The 24,065-nt window shown below is 35.0% G+C and overlaps 1 protein-coding gene across 15 annotated transcripts in view; it reads left to right on the plus strand.

Moving 5' to 3' along the window:
* The window catches only part of Atg4a (Autophagy-related 4a), a 278,503-nt gene that overhangs the window by 95,905 nt on the left and 158,533 nt on the right, over positions 1-24,065 (plus strand). For 14 of the 15 annotated variants that reach the window (XM_072894316.1, XM_072894313.1, XM_072894307.1 and 11 more), the window contains one exon: positions 10,234-10,402. In XM_072894316.1, the coding sequence (XP_072750417.1) occupies positions 10,234-10,402 (169 nt within the window). Of the gene's footprint in view, positions 1-10,233; positions 10,403-11,060; positions 11,547-24,065 lie in introns of those variants that run through there. The other variant, XM_072894314.1, reaches the window with a different exon arrangement.

The raw sequence follows: 24,065 nt of genomic DNA on the forward strand, positions 1-24,065 counted from the left end.
GCATAATATATAAAATAAATAAGTAAATTATAAATAGATAAAAACGAAATTAATGAGAAAGAATCGCATAATAAAGGGTAAGCAATGTGTGAACTAAAAATCGTGATCGTATTCGCATGATTAAATGGATTAATGCCTTAGAACCGCTGTACATATTTGTCGCATGTTAGTTGTATAAATTACATATACATAAAACGATCCAACTTGTTCGGCTCTTTTATTGTACGGCTTGCATAATAATCCCGTGAGGCAATTCTCCGAGGTTTCCAGACCGAGGGAGGTATGCAGTTAGATTGAGGGATTAAGTCTATATTAATAAAATGAGTATAATAAATACCTGTTTGTAATAAAGTTATTTACCGCTAGTATGTGTATAATGGTGGTGACTCAGAAAAAGCTTACAGGATATGCATTCCGTTTGTGTGTTGTTGAATCTATGGTATATATATCGCGCAACTGATGTTTAACGTGTGGTTATGCCGATGGTACAGATGGTAATGAGCTCAAGGGCGAAAAACATTTAAAATGGAAAGAGTTAGATAGGTGACATTAGATCTTAGGCAGTTTGTTTATTATATCATCGTAAATAGCTGGCAAACATTCTATATCTGTTTGTAGATTTATGCTGTTTATTTGTCGTTTGATGTATAACATTTTAGATATCAGTCTTTTTGTGTAATAGGGCTCATTGTCTAGTATTTGTGCATTGTCCCAGTCAAAGTCATGATTGTATGTTAGGCGGTGGTCAGTGATCACTGATTTGTTGTTATTGGGCTTCATTATGTTGGTCTTATGTTCTTTTCTCCTAATATTCAGCTTTCTGCCCGTTTGACCAACATATAAAGCGTCGCAATTTAGACAATTAATTTTATTTACCACATTTGTTTCCATAACAGAGTACAGTTCACAGTGGAAAAAAATGACCACAACAAGATTAACTTTTTAGACCTCACACTCATTTTAACTAATAACCATCTAATATTTGACTGGTACCATAAGAACACGTTCTCGGGTTGATATCTCAATTTCCATTCCCAACATCCTAACAACCAAAAAAGAGGCACTATAATAGGCTTAATCGATAGAGTATTCTTATTATCACATCCCATGTTCCATGAAAAGAATATCAAATTTATAATAAAGATTTTACTGGACAACTCCTATCCAACCGATTTTATATTCAAAACAATTAACAACCGTATAAAGTTTTTAATTAACAATAGACCATCCGACAGAAAATCACAAACACCCAATAATAACTCATACTTCACAACTCCATATTTGCATTCAGTAACTGATAAAATAAAGAATGCTCTAAAAGATGTCGACATCAAATTAGCCTACTACAGTATAAACAAAAACAACAAATTTATTATGACACACAAAGATCCTATCCCTATTCCCATGAAAACAAACGTGGTATATAAAATTAATTGTCTAAATTGCGACGCTTTATATGTTGGTCAAACGGGCAGAAAGCTGAATACTAGGATAAAAGAACATAAGACCAACATAATGAAGCCCAATAACAACAATCAGTGATCACTGACCACCGCCTAACATACAATCATGACTTTGACTGGGACAATGCACAAATACTAGACAATGAGCCCTATTACACAAAAAGACTGATATCTAAAATGTTATACATCAAACGACAAATAAATAGCATAAATCTATAAACAGATATAGAATGTTTGCCAGCTATTTACGATGATATAATAAACAAACTGCTTAAGATCTAATGTCACCTATCTAACTCTTTCCATTTTAAATGTATTTTTCGCCCTTGAGCTCATTACCATCTGTACCATCGGCATAACCATACGTTAAACATCAGTTGCGCGATATATATACCATAGATTCAACAACACACAAACGGAATGCATATCCTGTAAGCTTTTTCTGAGTCACCACCATTATACACATACTAGCGGTAAATAACTTTATTACAAACAGGTATTTATTATACTCATTTTATTAATACAGACTTAACCCCTCAATCTAACTGCATACCTCCCTCGGTCTGGAAACCTCGGAGAATTGCCTCACGGGATTATTATGCAAGCCGTACAATAAAAGAGCCGAACAAGTTGGATCGTTTTATATATATGTAATTTATACAACTAACATGCGACAAATATGTACAGCGGTTCTAAGGCATTAATCCATTTAATCATGCGAATACGATCACGATTTTTAGTTCACACATTGTTTACGCCTTTATTATGCGATGCTTTCTCATTAATTTCGTTTTTATCTATTTATAATTTACTTATTTATTTTATATATTATGCTGAAGAGGATTCAAAACATGAATCGAAACGTTCAGATTTTTATTATAATTTCCGTCCTTTTATAGAAAGTTACTAATGTGCTTAATATCAATATACCTGCGACACATCACCTATATAAAAAACTAATAATTTTGATTCACATCTCCTCGCTCCTATTGCCTCTTTCTTACTTACTTATTTATATTTAATAATTCGGAGCTCTTTCTGTAATCTTACAAAAATTATATAGTATATTATTCGATTTTATGGTGACAGTGTTATAAAAATAAAAATAAAAGGTAATAAGGAGATCCTAAACGAACGGCCGAATTTCGACGAGTTAGCGCCCTCATGTAACAATAAGTGGAACTAAAATTATTGTCGATAATACTACAATTTTCGTATTATACATGTCATCTTACTATAGAAAATAAAATTTTTTATTCTATTGTATTTTATCGGTTTGAAAATATTTTTAATGGATTAATAAGATTTTTGCGATTAAAATGACACCAAACATAACATAAATTGGATGATTTTTAATTAATCAATAGTCATAATTACGTTTCTTATCTTTCTAATTAAATGTTATCCGATTTATGTCGTGTTTGGTATCATTTTATTTGCAAAAATCTCATTAATCTATTAAAATTATTTTCAAAGGATAAAATGCGAAATAAAAGTTTTAGTTTTTATTCAATAAGATGTTTACATTTGTAGAGATAAAAAAAGCTTTCCGATGCCGGAGAGTCGCCGAAAGAGAGAGCGAGAACGTATAAGAAGCAAGGGAGATAGCTAACATCAAAGAGTTTCAAAGTCACGCTTGCGAGGATTTCTTATTAGAGGCTCTTGAAGAGAGAGTTGCTACTAAACTCGAAAGTGCTGTTACTAGACTTTTAGGCTCGTGACGTCACAGGTCACAGATTAGGTTGGGTTAGGTTAGGGTATATACAGGGTGTCCCCGAATTAGCCAATCAACTCTCGTGGGTAGATAGAGCGTGTTAAACTGAAGAGAAAAGTCTTATATCATTTTGCTAAATTCGCAATAATTAATGAGATATAAATTAATAAAAATCGGCCAATCCGTGCCAGTATAAGCGCGCGGCACGATGAAACCTTCCAGTTGTTACTTGATACTAGGCGCGCGGCGAGACATATAAACGCAGCGCGCACTATACGTGTCTCTTTCAGTACGTCCTTTGTAGAGCACTCCGTCTATAGGGTGTCTCAGAATGACCGTAGGCGGAGTGCTCTACAAAGGACGTACTGAAAGAGACACGTATAGTGCGCGCTGCGTTTATATGTCTCGCCGCGCGCCTAGTATCAAGTAACAACTGGAAGGTTTCATCGTGCCGCGCGCTTATACTGGCACGGATTGGCCGATTTTTATTAATTTATTAAACCGTATCACCTCTCGAGTGCAGGTAGAGCGGGTTAAATGGAATAGAAAAGTTCTGTACCATTTTGCGATTTTCGGAATATTTATCGAGAAATTAATTAAAAAAGATCGGCGAATCCGCGCGAGTAAAGCGGACGGCGAGAAAGCCGTCCCACCGCTACGCAGTCGCTAGGCACGCTACTCATACGAATCCATTTCCAGTCGTAGACCGCTCCTCTTATCATTCAATGAGCGCCTAGTAACCACGTAGCAGTAGGATGGGCCTTCTTGCTGCACGCTTGTACTTGCTCGAATTTGTTAATCTTTGTTAATTAATTTCTCGATAATTATTTCGAAAATCGAAAAATGGTAGAGGACTTTTCTATTCAGTTTGACCTGTTCTACCTGTATATAAGTTGTGAGGCGATTATTACCGGACACCCTGTATATATATGTATATATATATATATATATATATATATATAGGGTATATATACCCTATATACAGGGTGGACCATTTTAATCCATCTAGTCGAATATCTCGAAAACCAAGCCCGGGAGAGAAAAATGTTTCAGACAAAAGTTGTATGGTTTCGAGGGGGCCATAAGATGGTACCATTGGTTTGACATTAAAAAGTCATTTGAAGGTCACGTGAAGGTCACTTCAAGTTTTTTAAATGGAACACCCTATATATTTTTACATATTCTTATAACTAATCTCGAGAGCTTTCCAAAACACTTATGACAAAGTATTTTTCATTAAGTATTTTTTGAGTTATAAGGCTTCAAAGTTGCAGTATTTTGACATAAAGTACAAGATATCTCATAAAATATTAATTTTTTGATTATCTTACTCTAATACTTTTATGCACAGAATAACGAGACGAATCAATTGGCATAATTAAAACACATAATTATGTTAAAGTAAAATCTGAATTTGCAACTAACAGTTACACATTTTTACTTTAACATAATTGTGTTTTCTTTACACCAATTGATTCGTCTCAAGGTCAAACCAATAGTACCATCTTATGGCCCCCTCGAAACCATACAACTTTTGTCTGAAACATTTTTCTCTCCCGGGCTTGGATTTAGAGATATTCGACTGGATGGATTAAAATGGTCCACCCTGTATATAAGGGTTGGACGGTGGTCGTGCACGCTGCGCTAAAGCTACCTGAGGTAACTAGTATGGCGGAAACGCAGACTCGAACTCACCCAGACGAATTAGGTATTAAGTATTTTAGGTATAAGATATATGTAATAGGAAAAATGTATAAGGTAAAAAGAAAATAAAAGTTGGAAAAAGTCTCTATGGCGTAAGCTAGGAACTTAAAACCCAAGGTTTTTTTTTATACCCTATATATATATATATATATATAAAAAAAATATATATATATGTATATATTATATATATATATATATATATATATATATATATATAAACATACAGGGTGTCCCATAAAGATTGAATCAACGTTCGTGAGCAGGTAGAGCGCATTAAACTGAATAGAAAAGTCCTGTACCATTTTGCGATTTTCGGAATAATTATTGAGAAATTAATTTACAAAGATCAACAAATCTGGCGTGAGTATCAGCCCGCTGCAAAAAAGATGGCGAGAAAGATGGCCCACTGCAAAAAAGATGGCGAGAAGAATGGCCCACCGCTAGGCCGGTCGCTAAATAATGATCGCTAATCTATTGTTCTTATCAACGCTTCTCGTCTATGCCCCTGGTAACCGCGAGACAACGGCGCCTATTTACGCCGCGCGCGCTTAGCGATCGTCCTTAGGGCCGTCCTTCTCGCCATCTTTTTTGCGGCAGGCTGATACTCGCGCCGGATTTGCCGATCTTTTAAATTAATTTCTCAATAATTATTCTGAAAATCGCAAAATGGTACAGGACTTTTCTATTCCATTTAACCCGCTCTACCCGCTCACGAGCGTTGGCTCGTTAGTTATGAGACACCCTGTATATAAAAGTGTTTCAAATAAAAATAGTAGAGTTAAAAAAATTTATTAGATAGTGATATTTATTTGAACTTTGGATGAGCTTGAAAAACCCGGTCAAGCTCAACATAAAAATCTTAAATAAAAACCCGTATTTTTTATTGTATATTCTTAGAATTGTTTTTAAGACTTTTTAAAAATTATAATTTTATTCACTTTGGGTCAATTGTTTCGAAATTATTGAATTTGGTAAGATATCAGTGACTGTAAATCAGTCGGATACGAAAACTGTTTATTATCTAACTTTAAACATATTACATTTTTTATTTAGCAAATTAAGTACAACATATGAGAAAACTAACTAGTTTTATTGAGATCCAATTTTATATTACGTTAGATAGTTGTGAAAATTATATACTTTATTCTCAAATATCACAGAACAATTATGAGTAGTACAATGTTAAAAATGAACTTTTGGCATAGACTAACTAACAAGAGAGAAAGAAGAGAAAAAAGAAAGAAGTAATATATTACTTATAAGTAAGGAAAGAAGTACATGATAGAGAAAAATATGTGCTGTTGACCTTTCGTAAACCTTTAAAGAATTAATAAAATCAAGTAAAATTGTTATGTTTAACATATTATAAAATCTTTTATACTATAAAATTTGTTGGGTAGTGGTTAGCGCATGCAGAATAATACAGTCGATATTTTGGTTATGTGTAAATATATTTGGTACATAGATTTGGTTCCATCTTACACAACAAAACAAACAACCAATCTGATGAACTCGAAACAAAAAAACAATAACATGAAAAAACAAAAGAATTGTATTTTAGCAAATTCGTTTTATTTTTTTTTCCTTTTTTTTAGTACACACAGTAACGGAACACACCATATACCAAGTGAGTCAGTCTAAATGTTACAGAATGACTCATATCTTGGAAACGAAGCATTTTAGAGACAAAAGTTATATGATTTCATATTATGTTATATATATATATATATATATAAGTTATGTTTCTAACAAAAGTTATATTATGATTTCATATTATACGGGACATATGATGATGTCATTGATTTGACCTTGGATAGTCGATTGAAGACCGTGTAAAGGTTACCTTCAGTTTCTTACATGGGACCTCCTCCTTTTTATTGCATATTCTTGTAGCTTATTTCAAGAGCTTTCCAAAATATAATTAAGTACCTTTTTGTTAAGTACTTTTTAAGTTATAAAGCTTGAAGGTGACAGTACCGCCCATGGTGGAAAGAATACAAGGTGAATCATTGCACATCATGGACGGAGCCTAAATTTTTAACCAATCCCACGCTGCCCCACAAATCAAAGAATCAGTGTTAGCCATAATGAATTATGCTTTGGGGCACTCCTTGATTGGTTGATCGCTCCTCTCTATTTTTTAAATGACTGCGCATCCACCGGAATGTTTCACTTTGTATTCTTACACCATGATACCGCCGGCATTAGCATTACCCAAAGTGTACCGTGCGGAGTTGTATGGACGGATTTACACCTCTTTGTGTATGTGCGTATGCGTGTGCGTGTGTTCGTTACAGAGATAAGGACCCCATGGTTCGTCACGAGTGAGTATAAAATGGCTACGTATCTGATTGGCCAATTCAAAATAGGACTCTCTGATTGGCTAATCGTTGCTGCTGACCTTAAGCATCGGTCGATATGATTGGTGGTATCCAATCCGAACGTGGCCATTTCGGACGCTCCCGTTCGTCACACTCATAGTATTTTAAGACTCCAAAACTTTCACATACACGCGCACACACACACACATACACACACGTGCGCGCGCACACATGTACACACGTACGCACGAGCACACACACACACACACAAGGTTTGGAGTCTTAAAATACTAAAGGAGTGATGAACCGTGGAATCCTTATCTTTATGACGCACACGCACGCACACGCACACGCACGCACACGCCATACACAAAGAGGTGCAACTCTAAAAGAGAGGTAACTTGAAAAATACTTAACGAAAAGGTACTTATTGTTAATTATAGTGTTTTGGTAAGCTCTTGAAATAAGCTACAAGAATATGCAATAAAAAGGAGGGGGAAGAAACTGAAGGAGACCTTTACACGATCTTCAACCGACTATCCAAGATCAAACCAATGACATCATCATATGTCCCCTTGAAACCATATAATTTTTGTCAGAAACATTTTTCTCTAAAATGCTTTGTTTTCGAGATATGAGCCTGTAACACTAACTGACTCACTCGGTATCTACATCCGAATTAACGAACTTGCCTCATCAATAACTCGATACTTCTACATTATCGATAACAGAAATTATACTCAACAAAATTGAATCTTAGTAAAACCAGTTGATTTTTTTATATGTGTAGTTTATCTGTTGAACAAAAAATATAATAGACTCAAAGCTAGATAATAATAATAACAGTTTTTGGTAAATATAGAGAAAAAGTCACACTTTGACTTTATCGATACTTTGATATGTTGTGATAGAAGGTGTTCTGAGGAATTCTTCGCAAAAATCAGGTGAAGGAATCTCAGGAACCAAAAGAGAACGTCATAAAATTCAAAGTGTGTATTACTTAGGAATGTATCCCCTATCATATGAAATAAAAATGAAGATTCACGAGGTGTAAGTTAATTTGCACATTTACTAGAAAAAACATTCAAGTTATTAAACTTTAATTTGTCTTTCAATATCATCCCTTATTTGATTCTTGCGGGGAATTACTCAAAACATTCTTCCCCGTAACTAAGGCTATTATCAGTAATATTACTGGCCTAGGACTGAGAAGTTCAAAACTCTGGAGTTTTTTAATTAAAACTTGGGCGCCTATAATTCATAATAAGAAATTATTGCAACTACTGATAAAAGCATCAAAATATAGAGAAATTTTCTATTTTAAATATCTAATCTTATTATATTAACAATATTGCGAAGAAAATTTCGACTAGTTGGTTGTTTATTAAGTTAAATTAGGTTCTGCTAATAAGAACACTCGGCATTATGTTGGAACGCCGAGAGCTCAAAACATGCGATTGAAAGCAGAGATGTTACATTCTGGGTTTTTGTCGAGAGGGGAGAAGGCCGCCACCATCTGACAAAGTTCAGACATATCTTGATTGAAGGAAGAAATGGCGTTAGTGAAACGATAAAACGGCTACAGAGCGGGTATTTCGTTTGAGCATTGCCATACGCTCGAAACTCAGACGACTTTAGAAAAATCCCCTCCCCCCGCCCCCTCCCGGATATCTCTGGATATTCAAAAAGCTAAGATAAATCCGGAGAAAATTGGACATATGACAGCCTTACTTACAATTAGAGTCCTAAATAATAAGGTTTGTTTTTTATTCCTGTACTTCTGAACTAATACAATAAGTTAGAATAAGACAAATATACTTTTTCTTGTTCTAACTTACTGCACTAGTTCAAAAGTGCAGGAATAAAAAACAAACCTATAGAGAAACGCCAACTGCGTCTGTCTTTTTGATTGATGCGGTACCTAATATGGTGACTGCAGCAGCATATTTATATTTTGTCTGCAGTAAAGTCTTAAGAGTTCAAAAGTATAGTTCCAGAATTTCATTTATTTTTTATAACAATAAAAGAAGAAGTAAGGAAAAGGTTAGAAAAAAAATCTAAATATTTAAAATTAAAATATCTAAATATTTTATGTGTTATATATTTTACGTATGCGCCCAGTAGTAAACATATTTACATTTTAACCTTTTTATTTATGTATTTTATTTTTATCACAATTTATTTTTTTGTTGTTCAGATGGTGAGATATTGTATAGCAAACGGATGTAAAGGCAAAACAAAATATTATGATGTATATATTTTATTCTTTTATATTTTATATAAAAATTGATGCAAAATTAGTGTACATACCAAACTGCAATATATAATACAAATTGTACGTCAAAAACACACTAAACAATGTATTGTATTTGTGTCAAGAAGACTCTGATATTGACTTTAATTTAAAGTAGTCGCATCATGCGCACGCAGACGAGTACCTAAGATGGCGACGATGGCAAGGTAGGGGGGTAAAGTTGGCGTTTCTCTATTATTTAGAACTCTACTTACAATATACATATAAAACCAGTGAAGTGTAATCTTTTCTCAATATTAACAAAGTTTTCATATTTGATTGATTTATAGTCATTGACATCTTACCATAAAAATTCGATAACTTCGAAATGGTTAACCCAAAATAAATACAATTATAGTGTGTTAAAAAGGTTTCAGAAAAGACTGTAAAAATATGCAATAAAAATTGGAGTTTTCATTTAAAATTTTTATATTGACCTTCCGAGTTTTTCAATCATCCAAAAATCAAATATCACCATTTAATAAATTTTTTGAGCCTTACTATTTTTATTTAAAACATTTTTCCAATAAACCAATACTTTCTGAAATACTTGACCAATCTGAAACTTTTGCCTCTGTATATTTACATATACAATATATGTATATTAAATATTTATTTTTATTACATTTTAAATACAAGTGGATGTAGATATACACGTTACATATAATATTTTGAAAATTATATATATATATTTATATGTGTATTAATTATTAATAATAAATCTGTTTTATATTCCAGTGCTTCTTCTGTGCTACAGAAAAGGAATTTAAATCTTTATGTAAATCAATTCAAGAAGAATTAATTTTACCTGAGAAGCAACCATTGTTTGAGCTTTGCAGAGAACGTTTGACAAATTGGTCACCAGCAAATGATGTTGCTTCTGAGGCGATAGCAGCAGCTTCCAGTTGTACGTATTTAATTATTATTACAAACAACAATTTATTTCGATATAATTTGAATTTTATTGAAATTTAATATTAATGAAAAAAATATTGATTAAATATTTTTGTGATTGTATGAGCGTACACACATGTGCGTATGCAAATGCATATATTTATGTACGTGTATATACGTATGTGTTTTAACTCTTTCCGAAAGGTGTCTGAGTCTTCCCTGATCCAGAAATGAACTGGTCTTTTGATGCGCGAAAACATGTATTTTTTAACAGTGTTCAATGTTATATTTAAAAGATAAAATGTATTTCACTTTATTGAAATATTATATTTGCATAATATTATATTTGCTAAAAGTGAAATGTTTGTTAATCTGATGGGTAAAAAATTAATCAGTCTAATTATGAAAAACTTATTTTTAAATTCTTACACAAGTGAAAATAGTATTAGTGATAATAGAATTTCCTTCATACCATTTACAGCAATAGATAAAATTGCTTTTTCAGTTGCTTTTTTTATATACACTTCGTTTAAATGATCATTTTTTTGACACATTGCAATAAATTGATTTACAAAGATTATATATATATACATATATGTACAGGGTGTTTCATTTTAAGTGATATGGTCGATTATCTTGCGAATCAATGATTTTATTGAAAAATGTTTCAGACAAAAGTTGCATGGTTTGAAGGAGGACACATGATGGAAATGTGGACTTGATCTCGAGTGATCTTGTCAATATCAGGTCAAGGTCATTAATGTTTTTTAAATGAAAACCTCTATTTTACAGGGTGACCCATTTTAATCTATCACCCCAAATATTTCTGTTCCTCTGCATTTTACAAGAAAATGTTTCAGACAAAAGTTGTATGGTTTCAAGGGGGCCGTAAAATGGCACCATTAGTTTGACCTTGAAGAGTCACATGAAGGTCACGTGAAGGTCATTTTGAATTTCTTAAATGGAACACCTTATATATTTTTGCATATTCTTGTAGCTTATCTCGAGAGCTTTCCAAACCACTTATGACAAAGTATTTTTCATTAAGTATTTTTTAAGTTACAAGACTTCAAAGTTGCAATATTTTGACATAAAATACAAGATATCTCGTAAAATATTCATTTTTCGATTATCTTACCCTAATACTTTTATGCATAGAATAATGAGACGAATCAATTGGCGTAATTAAAACACATAATTATGTTAAAGTAAAAATGTGTAACTGCAAATTGCAAATTCAGATTTTTTTGTTAAAGATAACTATGTGTTTCCTTTACATCAATTGATTCGTTTTATTATTCTGTGCATAAAAGTATTAAAGTAAGATAATCGAAAAATGAATATTTTACGAGATATCTTGTATTTTATGTCAAAATACTGTAATTTTGAAGCTTTATAATTCGAAAAGTACGCAATGAAAAAACATTTGATTATAGTGTTTTGGAAAGCTCTTGGGGTCAGCTACAAGAATATGCAATAATATATAGGGTGTCCGATTTAAAAAATGAGAAGTGCCATTTAAAAAAATTGAGGTAACCTTCACGTGACCTTCAAGTGACTATCCAAGGTCAAATCAATAGTACCATTTTATGGCCCCCTCGAAACCGTATAATTTTTGTCTGAAACATTTTTCGATATTTCGCTTAGTTTACAAGAAAATTGACCGTACTGTTTAAAATGGCCCACTCTGTATACAGGGTGTCCCCGAATTGGCGGATCAACTCTCGTGGGTAGATAGAGCGTGTTAATCTAAAGAAAAAAAATCTTATATCATTTTGCTAAATTCGCAATATTTAATGAGATATAAATTAATAAAGATCGGCCAATCCGTGCCAATATAAGCGCGCGGCGCGAAGAAACCTCCTAGTCGATACTTGATAATAGGCGCGCGGCAAGACATAAAACGCAGCGCGCACTGTACGTGTCTCTTTCAGTACGCCCTTTGTACGTCCTTTGTAGAGCGCACCGCCTACTGTCTCGCCGCGCGCCTAGTATCAAGTAACAAGTAGGAGCCTTCTTCGCGTTGCGCGCTTATCTTGGCACGTATTGGCCGATCTTTATTAATTTATATCTCATTAATTATTGCGAATTTAGCAAAATGATATAAGATTTTTCTCTTCAGTTTAACACGCTCTATCTACCTACGAGAGTTGATCTGCCAATTCGGGGACACCCTGTATATACAATATATATATAGCGATTATTATTTAGCGACTGGCAGTGGGCCGTCCTTCTCACAGCGCGCTGATACTCGCGCCGGATTTGCCAATCTTTATAAATTAATTTCTCAATAATTATTGCGAAAATCGCAAAATGGTAGAAAACTTTTTTATTCAATTTAACCCGCTCTATCCGCTCACGAGCGTTGGCTCGTTAGTTATGAGACACCCTGTATACTAATAAGATATAAAATGTCATTTGAGTATATTATTTATTATTATGTTAAATAGCACATTATTTAGTTATTTTTTCTATATATAAATGAACTCAAGACCAATATACAGGAAAAAATTATAGTTATAACAAATAACATAATGCAAACAGTGAAATCTGCGTGATGAGCTGATCCTCCTAGGAGGATGGAGGACATTTGATATATCAAATATAATATATCAAATATATACAATATATTATACTTTAATGGAAACAGCTTCCAGATGGATGTTGCGTGCTGGGACAGTGTTATACCGACGTTTAGCGAACATTACAGTTTTCAAGGCTAGGAGGTCCGACTCTGATACTGAGCTCTTTTGTAGTTGTCTTTATATACCTCTTCTTCTTTCAGTGGGAAAAGAGGGAGAGAGTGGAGGATGTTACTAGCCAATCAGAATGCTTTAATTGACCAGCTGATCAATTAAAGCACTCTGATTGGCTAGTAATATCTTTCACCTTCTCTTCCCTCCTCCACCAGGAGAAGAAGAGATATATAAGGACAATTACAACTACGAATTAAGAGAGTTCAGTATCGGATATTGAAGTTCCTAGAACCTTGAAGATGTAAACTGTAATATTTGCGAAATGTCGGCATAACACTGTCTCAGCACACGACATCCATCTGAAAGTCTTTTCCATTGACGATATTAGTGGCCGCACAAGTCTTAAAACTAGAATATATTATTTGTATTTATATGAGAAAAATTAATCTAAAAAGTTTTACGACGGTAAAACAACGTAAAATATAAAAACATATTTTATCATATAATTCTAGATACAAGGATAGATTGAAAAATTTCCGATCTGATCAACAAAGGGCAAGATTTTAATCAAAGGAGAAGGGTCAATAAAGCTTGATTTTGGGCCTCTCAGGATTTTATTGTAACTCATCAGAATTACTTCTTAATACATGAGAAACTAAATTTAGCTAATTTTAGTCTAAATGGACATGTTCAATGTACTCGTTATCCTGTTAAAATAAAAATTTGTATGGATATTTTGTCTAATATTACACAAGTTGCCTGAAAATCTTAAATATTTTAGTAATATTTTAGTAATATTAATATCATAATTTAAAATTATTTTTATACTTAAAATTAATGATGTAGTAAAATACGTCAAATAGTGCACATATACGCACTTGGTCGCAAAACCGTGAAAAATGAGTATTTTTCATTGTATTGAATCTATAAGGTGCAAAAAATGTGACTTTGATACAATGAAAAATATTCATTTCTCATTGTATCAAAGTCACATTTTTTGCACCTTACAGTTTTGCGACCAGGTGCGTATATGTGCACTATTTGACGTATTTCACTGACATCATTAATTTTAAGTATAAAAATGATTTTAAATTATGATATTAATGATGTCCACTATAATATTTAAGATTTTCAGGCAACTTGTGTAATATTAGACAAAATATCCATAAATACGAATGTTTAAACAGGATAATGAGTACGTTGAATATGTACATTTAGACTAAAATTAATTAAATTTAGTTTCTCCTGTATTATGAAGTAATTTTGATGAGTTACAACGAAATCCTGAGGGGCCCAAAATCAAGCCTTATTGACTCTCCTCTTTTCAATATTCGTCCAAGAGATTGTAGTGAAATTTGATTAAAATTTTGTTCTTTCTTCGTCAGATCGGAAACTTTTTAATCTACCTTGGTAATACAAAAATATAGTTCATGTCTGATGTCTGATGATGTATCATTATGCGAAGAGTGAACGGGCAGAACTAGTGTATAAGTGATAATCTCTGAGTTCTGTCTCGATAATTTTTATGTGCCTATTTTTGTTTTCTTATGACATTCGCCGCTGACGTATTTACAGCGTACAGTCCACCGCTTTTTATAATTTTTAAAAATTAATTGCAATAATTATTGCGAGAATTGTAAAATAGTATAAGACTTTCCTATTAACTTGATTTGCTGCACTCATTTATAAGCATTGTTATCAAAAGATATGATGTGTCTTGACGAAGTACATCGATAATGCATTGTATATTGTTACGTCAGGCGGGGTCGCGGCTTTTAAGAGTGCTCGGACCTTTCGCCTGACCGGTCGCGTATTTCAGAAGCTAAGCTTCTGGGGATTCCCCGCGACTAGGCCTATCCGGACGATGAATGTTTTCCCTTACCAAAGGTGATGTATTAGGGATATGGCGGTGGTGTTACCGTGTATATGATGATGCGGCAAACAAAAAAAGGAAATGGTGATTACCGATTAAGGGAAGTCGCGCAATGTGAACTCCTTGGGAATGGTTCCACTAACGAAGACTTTAATAGGGTCCGCTAACGAATAGTAAGAGATGTTCCTATTTCTTAAACCTCTGAGGAAGTCGGCGTAAGCGTTAATGCACCGGTCGCAGTCGAACGGGAAAAACTCTGCTAAATTACGGAGGCAGGCCGTGCAATACACGTCGGAATAGCGCGTGCTGTCGATCGCGAGGTGTACGTTGAAGTACGCGTAAGAGTTTCTATCGATATTGTCGGAATTTACAAAGCAAGATGCGCAATACGGGGTGAGTTCTAATTTGTGAGCGAATCCCGAGATCTAAGTGCAACGGACGTTTCCTAATCGGTGATGCGCTTCGACGGCGGGAGGGGAGGGGTAGCCCTCCTGTGAGGGGTGCAGTTGTCCGTAACACATGTAGGTGTGTTGTCAATAAGTTATGGTTAAATATTATTATTGTTATTGTCCGCATAAAGCGTTGTTGTTAGTCGCGGTCGGAACAAGGAAGGAGTAGCTAAGGCTACAAATAATTAAGTAACGAAAGATAGGTTTCTTGTATTTATTCAGTTTAGATATTGATTATTTACAATTTAATGAATAAAATAAAACGCGCGTTATACATTATTTGGAACGAGTATTAATTTGGAAGCAAGTATTATTTTCGGGAAAATCTCGACAAGAGAGAGAGTGGTCAACGCGAAACACAGGAAATAATAATAAAAAAAGGGTCAGTCGTAAACCTACCTCGGCAGCGCGGAGCGAAAATACTATTTCGGAAGGGTTTAGCCGAAGGCGAGCTGGCCCAAGCGAAACATAGGAAGCTAAAAAAAAAAGGGTCGGTCGTAAAAAGTGTCGGCACGAGAAAACTCTGGGTTTTCCAAGTTTCGTATTTTAAGTAACGCTACTACAAGATATTATTATATTTCGTTCCGCGTAATGTTAATCTATTATTATTGGTTGTTCCGCGGAACCCCAGTGCTCGGGGGTGGAACACCCGTAGTTTAGGTATAATATCTCGTCGCGTATCTGAAGGTAGTGGGTCTTCCTCGGATCTCCCGGTACGTAATTCGCGAGTGGCAGAGGGGGAAACAGTAGCTGCGTGTCCAACGGTATTAGTTTGCGCGGCCACGGGAAATATCCCATAGATTTCATGCGGATGTCCGCCCTCAGAGGTTTGACCTGCTTTGCTGGTAGCGCCGAGTTAAAGTACGCCTCGTATTCTAAGTCAAAATATAGGCGATCCGTCCCGAGGAATTCACTATCCGCTTCACTGACGGGAGCGTATTTGAATTCGTAGTATAAACGTCGCGCGTGGAATTTGTGTCCGCCTCTTCTTATTTTTGGCATCTACAAAAAGATCAAATTAGTTTCGCGTGTCCGCTGGGTTCGACCATTGGTTTTGAGGTAGGGAGGTGGCATGTGCAGAATATTAGCACGATGCTATCAGGAGAAGGTGTGAGTTTTAGTCTTAGGGTAGGAGTGCCGTATGTACAGAATATTAGCACGATATCGGCTGGGTAGGGGTAGTAACGAGCGTGCAATTGTCTGCACCGCTACATCAACGCTTGGTTTGGTTAATGAACCAGGTCTGTTGAGAGTCGGATTGGAACTTAATATGACGCCGAATGTAGAAAATGCAGACTGGGTTCAGGTACGTTTCGGTATTAATGCACAATGAGATTTCGTAAATATATGTATATTTTGACTAACTTACATTGGATGGTTACAGTGGTGACGCGTGAATATAGATTAGAGAGCTATCGGCACGGAGAACTGACGCAGGGTGTACGGGCGTAGTATAATGAAGTAACAATATAATATGCGCTCGCATGAGGTAGAATGACGTTGAAGTGGAACTGTATGGAATAGGATCGCGTACTGAAATGGAAACGAATGTGGATATGGAAAGCGTGTTGATTTGGAACAGTGTTTGGAAATGGAATCGCGTATAGAAATAGAATTGCAAGGATGAGGAGCACTTCTAGAGAGAGAAGTGCATCACTCAGAGTCTCGAATTGAGGTGTCGATTTTTGGGACTGTTTCGAGGTCCCTCGGTTTGTGCGGGTCAGGGTTAAAGAGTGGGCTGGACGCGTAGGAAAGGTTATCTAAGGGTTCGGAATAGCGGGGAAGTCCTATGATGGTGGGAAAGCGGCTATTTTATGATTAACGTTTCGGACTGTCGGCTAGAGTCGATAACGATTATAATGAGTAACTTGTCTAGTGAATAACTTATCGGCTAAAATGTAGTCGGTAACTTGTTGTTTGGATTTATATTATAAGGTTGGTGTTTCTTAAAAATAAATGGAAAAAATTTTGATGCTGGGACGTAACAATATCTTTATGAACCGGGTAGTTGAGAGTAGAGACTCTTAACATTAGAGACTGGACAACTTGGGAATTCGCATGATTGGTGCACGTGACTTATGGCCGTAAAATGACGCACCCAATAGCACAACTCGAAACTTTGCTGAAAATAAGAGAAAAATGAAAAAAATCGTGTTACACGAAAATAGCAGCACATTCTTTTATTGACAGAAAAAAGCGTTTTGTCTACCGGAAGTAGCCGCCATTTTGCGGTCACTACCGCCAGTTGTCCAGTCTCTATCTTCAAGAGTTTCTAGTTGAGAGTACCCTGATTGAAATGATCAGATTGAAGTAATCGTTGAATGGATCGAGCTCTTACTAAGTTTAATCGATAGCTTGAGTTTGAATCATTAAACTATATATATACTGGAATAAGCGCTCTTTCATCTTAAGCTGACGCCAGCCTGTGCGACGAAAGCCATTCCTATAAGGTATCGATCTCTCTGTTTCATTAACGTGTTATTTATCCATTTCGCCTATATTTACTCACAATCAGTATACTGGAGTTGTGCTCAGCGACACTATCTAGTGCTATTAAACTTGTTCTGTTCTTATTTAACTTCGAGTAAATAACAAAGATAAAGCTATACTCTTTGCACTAATAGCGTCTCCTCGAACGCAGCCAGAGTGATTATAAAAGTAAGTAACAAAAAATTAAGGACGGAAGAACGGAGGTTCCTGTACTATCTCATACTCAGTGAACTATATACAGTTCAATGCTTGAATGATTAGTACATAAAAAATGTCTCGAGTATCTCTATTAAGCATTTGCAACTTTATTTTGTATAGGGTACGCAGACGTGTTTTTTTTAGCTAAGATAGTTCGTGAAAAATAGAAACAACGATACCTTACACACACTTTTCTCTTGGCATCAATATTATCGAGCGGAAACAACGTTAGGGTTTGATATCTATAAAGGTAGGAATTTTTGATAGCTCCAATAATTTTCGAGATATATCGAAAAAAGCAAAATGCCACTTTATATATGAGGGGTGATTTCACGTTTTAAAAACGCGCAATTGAAAATTCTAAATTCATTTATTTACCTCCCCTATATGTGTGCAAAGTTTCATCAAAATTAGAAATTGCAGATTCGCGAGATTCCCTTATATGTGAGTGTAAGTCCATGTATATTAATAGCTAATTCAGTAGTAAAGTATGTTCTTTTACTATATTTTTTATATCATTGCACACGTATGTAAAATTCTATCGTAAGAATAACTACATTTAATCACATTAATAGGACTGGGTAAAAAGGAATTTTTATGTATTAATTAAATACTTATATTAATTTTTTATTATTTATTTGATTATGTGATGTAATAATTTTATTTTCTTATTCATGTGATTATGTCTTATATTTTAATAACTCGTAATATATAAATTATTTCGCTTAGTTGAATTTGTATTTGTCTGTTCTTTAATTTTTTGATTAAATAAAAATAATAAAAGCGTCAACGGACCAATATTAACAGGGAGTTATTTCATAGTGATATGTGTGAACCCATGCCAGTGCAATTACTGGATGGTGCTAGATATTTCGTGTTGTTTAAAAACGATGCTTCGAGATATTGCCATGTGAGTTTTATTATGCATAAGTCGGATGTGCTTGACAAATTCAAGGATTTCAAGATAATTACCAGTAAGTTTGGGTGTCCAATGAAAGGCCTACAGGCAATGGTAGAGAATACAGCATTGAATTGAAGCATTATCTTGTCTTGAAAGGAATTCGCTTAGAGAATAAAATTTCATATATGCCTCAAAATGACAAATCAAAAAAAGACAACCGGATGATTGTCGAGAGTGCAAGATCAATGTTGCAAGCAAAGTAACTTCCGATATTTTTATGAGCCGAGGCAGTAAACAGCCATCTATGTTTTGAATCGAATTCCATCCAGCCAAACAAAAGTATTACTCCGTATGAAATGTGGATAGGTAAAAAACTGAACTTGTCGCATATAAGGATATTTAGATCCGAGACATTTGTGCAAGCACCGAAGCAGCTTCGAGGAAAGTTAGGAACTCAAAAACCAAAAAGATGTTACTTGTCAGATATAAAGAAGACTCTGCTGGTTACAGGCTCTATGATCCCAACGAGTTTCGTGAAGCTAGTAATCTTCAACAAAAAGAATTCTAGAGGGTCTCAACTTCGAAAGTGAGATACAAGGAAGTGTATGCAAACTGCAGAAATCTTTGTATGGTTGAAGTAAGTCTCGAAGTAAAACGAGAAATTTTTTTAAAATAGTTTCATTTTGTTGAAAATGAAGCAAACAAATGTGTGTTTCGTGGGAAGTTAAAAGTTATGATGTGTATTTGGCGTTTTTTGTCGATGACGATGTCATTGCAACAAAATTGAGAGAATGCATTATCCATTTCTACGAAATGCTTATTACAATCGGAGTTTGTTTGCAAGTCTGCAAATCGAAAGGAATCGTGCAGACAAATAAATATTCCTTCATGAGCGAGCGTATCTTTAGATGGTATGATTAATAGATTCGGTATGAACGTGGCCAGAATTATAAGTATTCTTATAGATCTTCATGTTTACTTGCAACCAATCAAAGAAGAAGAAAAGTCTCGGCTTGATATACCATTTGAAGAGACCGTTGGATCTCTTATGTTTTTGACCATCATTTCTCGTCTGGATATTGCATTTGCAAAAAATACCATCAATAGATATTTAAACAATCATGAACAGAAACCATTGGAAAGTTGTACAGCAGATTATTAGATATTTAAAAAAGGTATTATATATAGATATAAGGTATAAAAGTTGCGGAAGCGTTTTATTAAGATATTCAGATACAAATTTTGCAAGTGACATTAAAACTTGGGGGCAGCAGCCGGCATGAGAGAATAGTTGTTGTACAGTGTAAGAGAATAAAGAGAGCTTAGAAATATTAACATAACTAACGATAGTTATTGGATTGTTCATCTACCCTTACGGTCACGTCTACTCAAATGGGCGTACAACACATGGTGGCAGCGGTGTTGAAAGAAGAATAAGGGAGAAATAATACAGATAAAGTCCCGACTCAGAGGTTAGTGAGGTTAAGCGGGAAAAGAATATCCCGGAAAAGAAAAAAATTAGTGCATAAAAACTAAGAGAAAAAAAACGCCATAATGCCAAAAACAACAGACTCGACTCCCACGACAACAACAATAACAACGTCCATGGCTCAATTTCGATCACCACCGAATTTTTCTTTCGAGCCAAAAGAGTGGCCTATCTGGAAAGATAGATGGGAACACTATTATACTCTTTCGGAAATGAATCAAAAGCCCTCAGAATATCAGGTACATGCATTGATTTATACTGTAGGAAAAAAAGTGGACGAATTAGTACGCTTGTTCGGCCTATCGGCAACAGAAAAGAAAACTACGACAGTCTTAGAAGCTTTTGAAACAAGGTTCATGGGAACCAGAAATGTTATATACGAAAGAGCCACGTTTGGGTTAAGGAATAAACATGGAGGTGAGTCTATTGAAGAATTTATAACAGCTCTACACACTTTATCGGAACACTGCAATTACGGAACAGTTCGTGAAGAACTTGTACGAGATAGATTAGTCATTGGCGTTCGTAACAAACAGCTTCGAGAGAAATTAATGCTAATAGAAAATTTAACATTAAGTAAAGCAATTGAGATTGCAAAGAGCTGGGAAGCAGTTAAACAGCAAAATCGAGAACTTCAAGGAGAATCGTCAACTAAGAACGTTGATAGAATGCAGAAGAAAATTCCAGGAAGAAATAAAGAAAGAAAACACAAACTAGAAGAAAACCATGTGGCAGATGTGGATCAAAGAAAAAACATCAAGGTGAATGCCCTGCACTAAAAAGCGAGTGCAATAAGTGCAAGAAATTTGGACATTGGGCAAAAATGTGCCGTACTAAAGTCAAAAACTAGGAAAAGAACGGACAAGGATCTGCAAAACTTGCATTTATTAGAACTGTTAACAGTGAATCCAAGAATTCAACGGAAAAAACGGTAATGGAGTGAAACAATCCAAGTAGATTCTCATTATTTAAACTTTAAATAAGATCCCAGAGCGGATGTAACGGCAATATTTGCACAGACTTATCATAATTTGTGGTAAGAAATCAGGTTAGATAAAGCAGACCGACCTTTAATCTGGCCAGATAATAAACCATTATCAGTTCTAGGTGAAGCAGAAGCAGACTTTCGACACCAAGACAAAATAATAACCGAAAAAGTATACATTGTCGAACAATTGAAGATGCCGTTGTTAGGTCTCCATGCATGTGAAGAATTAAACCTCGTTAAACGTATGGACACTACAGAGATTTATGAGGACGATCAGAATCAGCCTATACATGCGCAGATGAAACAGATACAACGTCTAAAAGAGACATTAAGTCGGAAGAAGAATACTCTAAGTTATTCACCAGACTAGGAAGGATAGACCGTCTGTACACAATTCAATTAAAGGAAGGCGTTCGAGGATTCGCGCTTTCAACACCTCGTCGTGTCCCATTACTTTTAATGGACAAGGTAAAGAGGAAACTTGAAGAGATAGTCAAAGAAGGTATTATTGAAAAGGTCGAAGAGCCAACAGAATGGTGTGCACCTATGGTTATCGCCCCAAAATCAAATGGAGATATTAGACTGTGTGTGGACTTAACAAAACTTAATAGATGCGTGGAACGGGACCAATGTCAGTGATGGAACACACACTAGGCCAATTCGCAGGAGCGAAGATTTTTTCTAAATTGGATGCAAATAGTGAATTTTATCAAATCACTCTAGCAGAAGAGAGCAAGAAACTTACCACATTTATTACACGTTTGGACAATATATGTTCGCAAGAATGCCCATGAGAATAAGTTCAGCACCAAAAGTATATCAACCCAGAATCAGTCAAATTTTAGAAGGAATCACAGGAGTAGTTGTCTATATCGATGACATATGCGTCACTGGGAAAACAAGAAAAGAACACACCAAGCGACTGAAACTAGTTTTGAAGAAACTACAAGACGCAGGAGTGACATTGCAACGTGAAAAATGCCAATTCTACGTGAACGAAATTCGTTTTCTAGGACACATTATAAATGATAATGGCATTAGACCAGACCCTAAGACAATAGAAGCTATAGAGAAGATGAATAACTCTACAAATGTATCAGAAGTCAGAAGGATACTAGGAATGATTAATCAAATAGGAAGATTCATCCCAGACGTATCAATCAAATTAAAACCGTTGCATGAACTACTTCAAAAAAATCAAGAGTTCACATGGGGAGTACCACAACAAAAAGTATTCGATAAAATATTTACTATGAAAGAAATACTATGAAAGAAAATACTTACAACAGAACCAGTATTAGCTAAATATGATCCAAAACTCAAGACAAAAGTATCAGCTGACTCATCATTTTTTGGACTAGGAACTTGTTTGCTTCAAGAAGAAGATAAGATATTTCATCCAGTTTCGTATGTTTTAAGAACATTGTCAAAGACGGAGCAAAGATATGCTCAGATTGAAAAAGAAGCATTAGCATTCACATAAGCATGTAAAAGGTTCAAGGATTTCATTTTAGGAAACCATATAATCCTGGAAACTGACCATAAACCCTTACTGCAAATACTAAAAATATCAAGTTTGGATGAACTTAGTCCACGATTGCAGAAATTCAGAATCCGCTTAATGAGAGCCTCATACGAGATTATATATACTCCAGGAAAACAATTAGCAACAGTCATAGAGATATTATATATAGAGGAGGCAAGGCAGCCGATGGCGCGATAGAAATAGAAAGAGAACGCTGCAAGTGGGCTCCCCCTATCCTTGTCTAATCGCGCATGCGCTGACATAATTAAGTTCTCGCAGAATAAGAAAGTTTACGTTTTTATAACAAAGATTACTTAATTATTTTCAAGATGACAAAAAAATGCATAATTTGTAAAGAAAAACCAAGTCTTATATCTGGTCGTAGTTTTCACATGTAAGTTACATGCGCGATTACAAGGATAGGAGGAGGCCCACTTGCAACTTCTCTTTCTATTTCTCTATCGCATCCACTTACGGGCAAGCATAGGACTTGCCTCCTCTATATATAATATCTCTATGGCAACAGCAGATACATTGTCGAGGCAACCACTGAAGAGCGAAAAGGAAGACGGCGAACTGATAGAAGAAGTGGAGGCTCAAGTCAATTATGTAATAACCAGCATTCCAGCAACAGACGAAAAACTCGCAGCAATCTTGAAATGTCAGCAAGAAGATAAAATTACTCAGACAATTATTAAGTATCCAAGGATGGCCCAAATAGGAAAGATTTGGAAGGAAAAGTAAGAAAATTCTGGCCTGTACGCGAGGAACTAACGATACAAGATAGTCTATTATTACGAGGAGTTCGACTGTATGTACCTAAAAGAATGCAAGGAGAAGTTCTTGGATACATCCACAACGGACATCTAGGCATAGTGAAAATGCCGTGCAAGAGTAAGAGAATCAGTATGGTGGCCAGGTATCTCAGAAGAAATAGCTGAAGTCGTCCGTCGATGCCTGATATGCGCACAAGAGAGTAATTTTCGACACGAACCATTGATACCAACAAAATTTCTAGATCGTCTGTGGCAGAAGTTAGCTATGGATCTATTTAAATTCGAAGGTAC

This window comes from Anoplolepis gracilipes, chromosome 6 (genome assembly GCF_047496725.1).
Source record: "Anoplolepis gracilipes chromosome 6, ASM4749672v1, whole genome shotgun sequence".
NCBI lineage: Eukaryota > Metazoa > Arthropoda > Insecta > Hymenoptera > Formicidae > Anoplolepis > Anoplolepis gracilipes.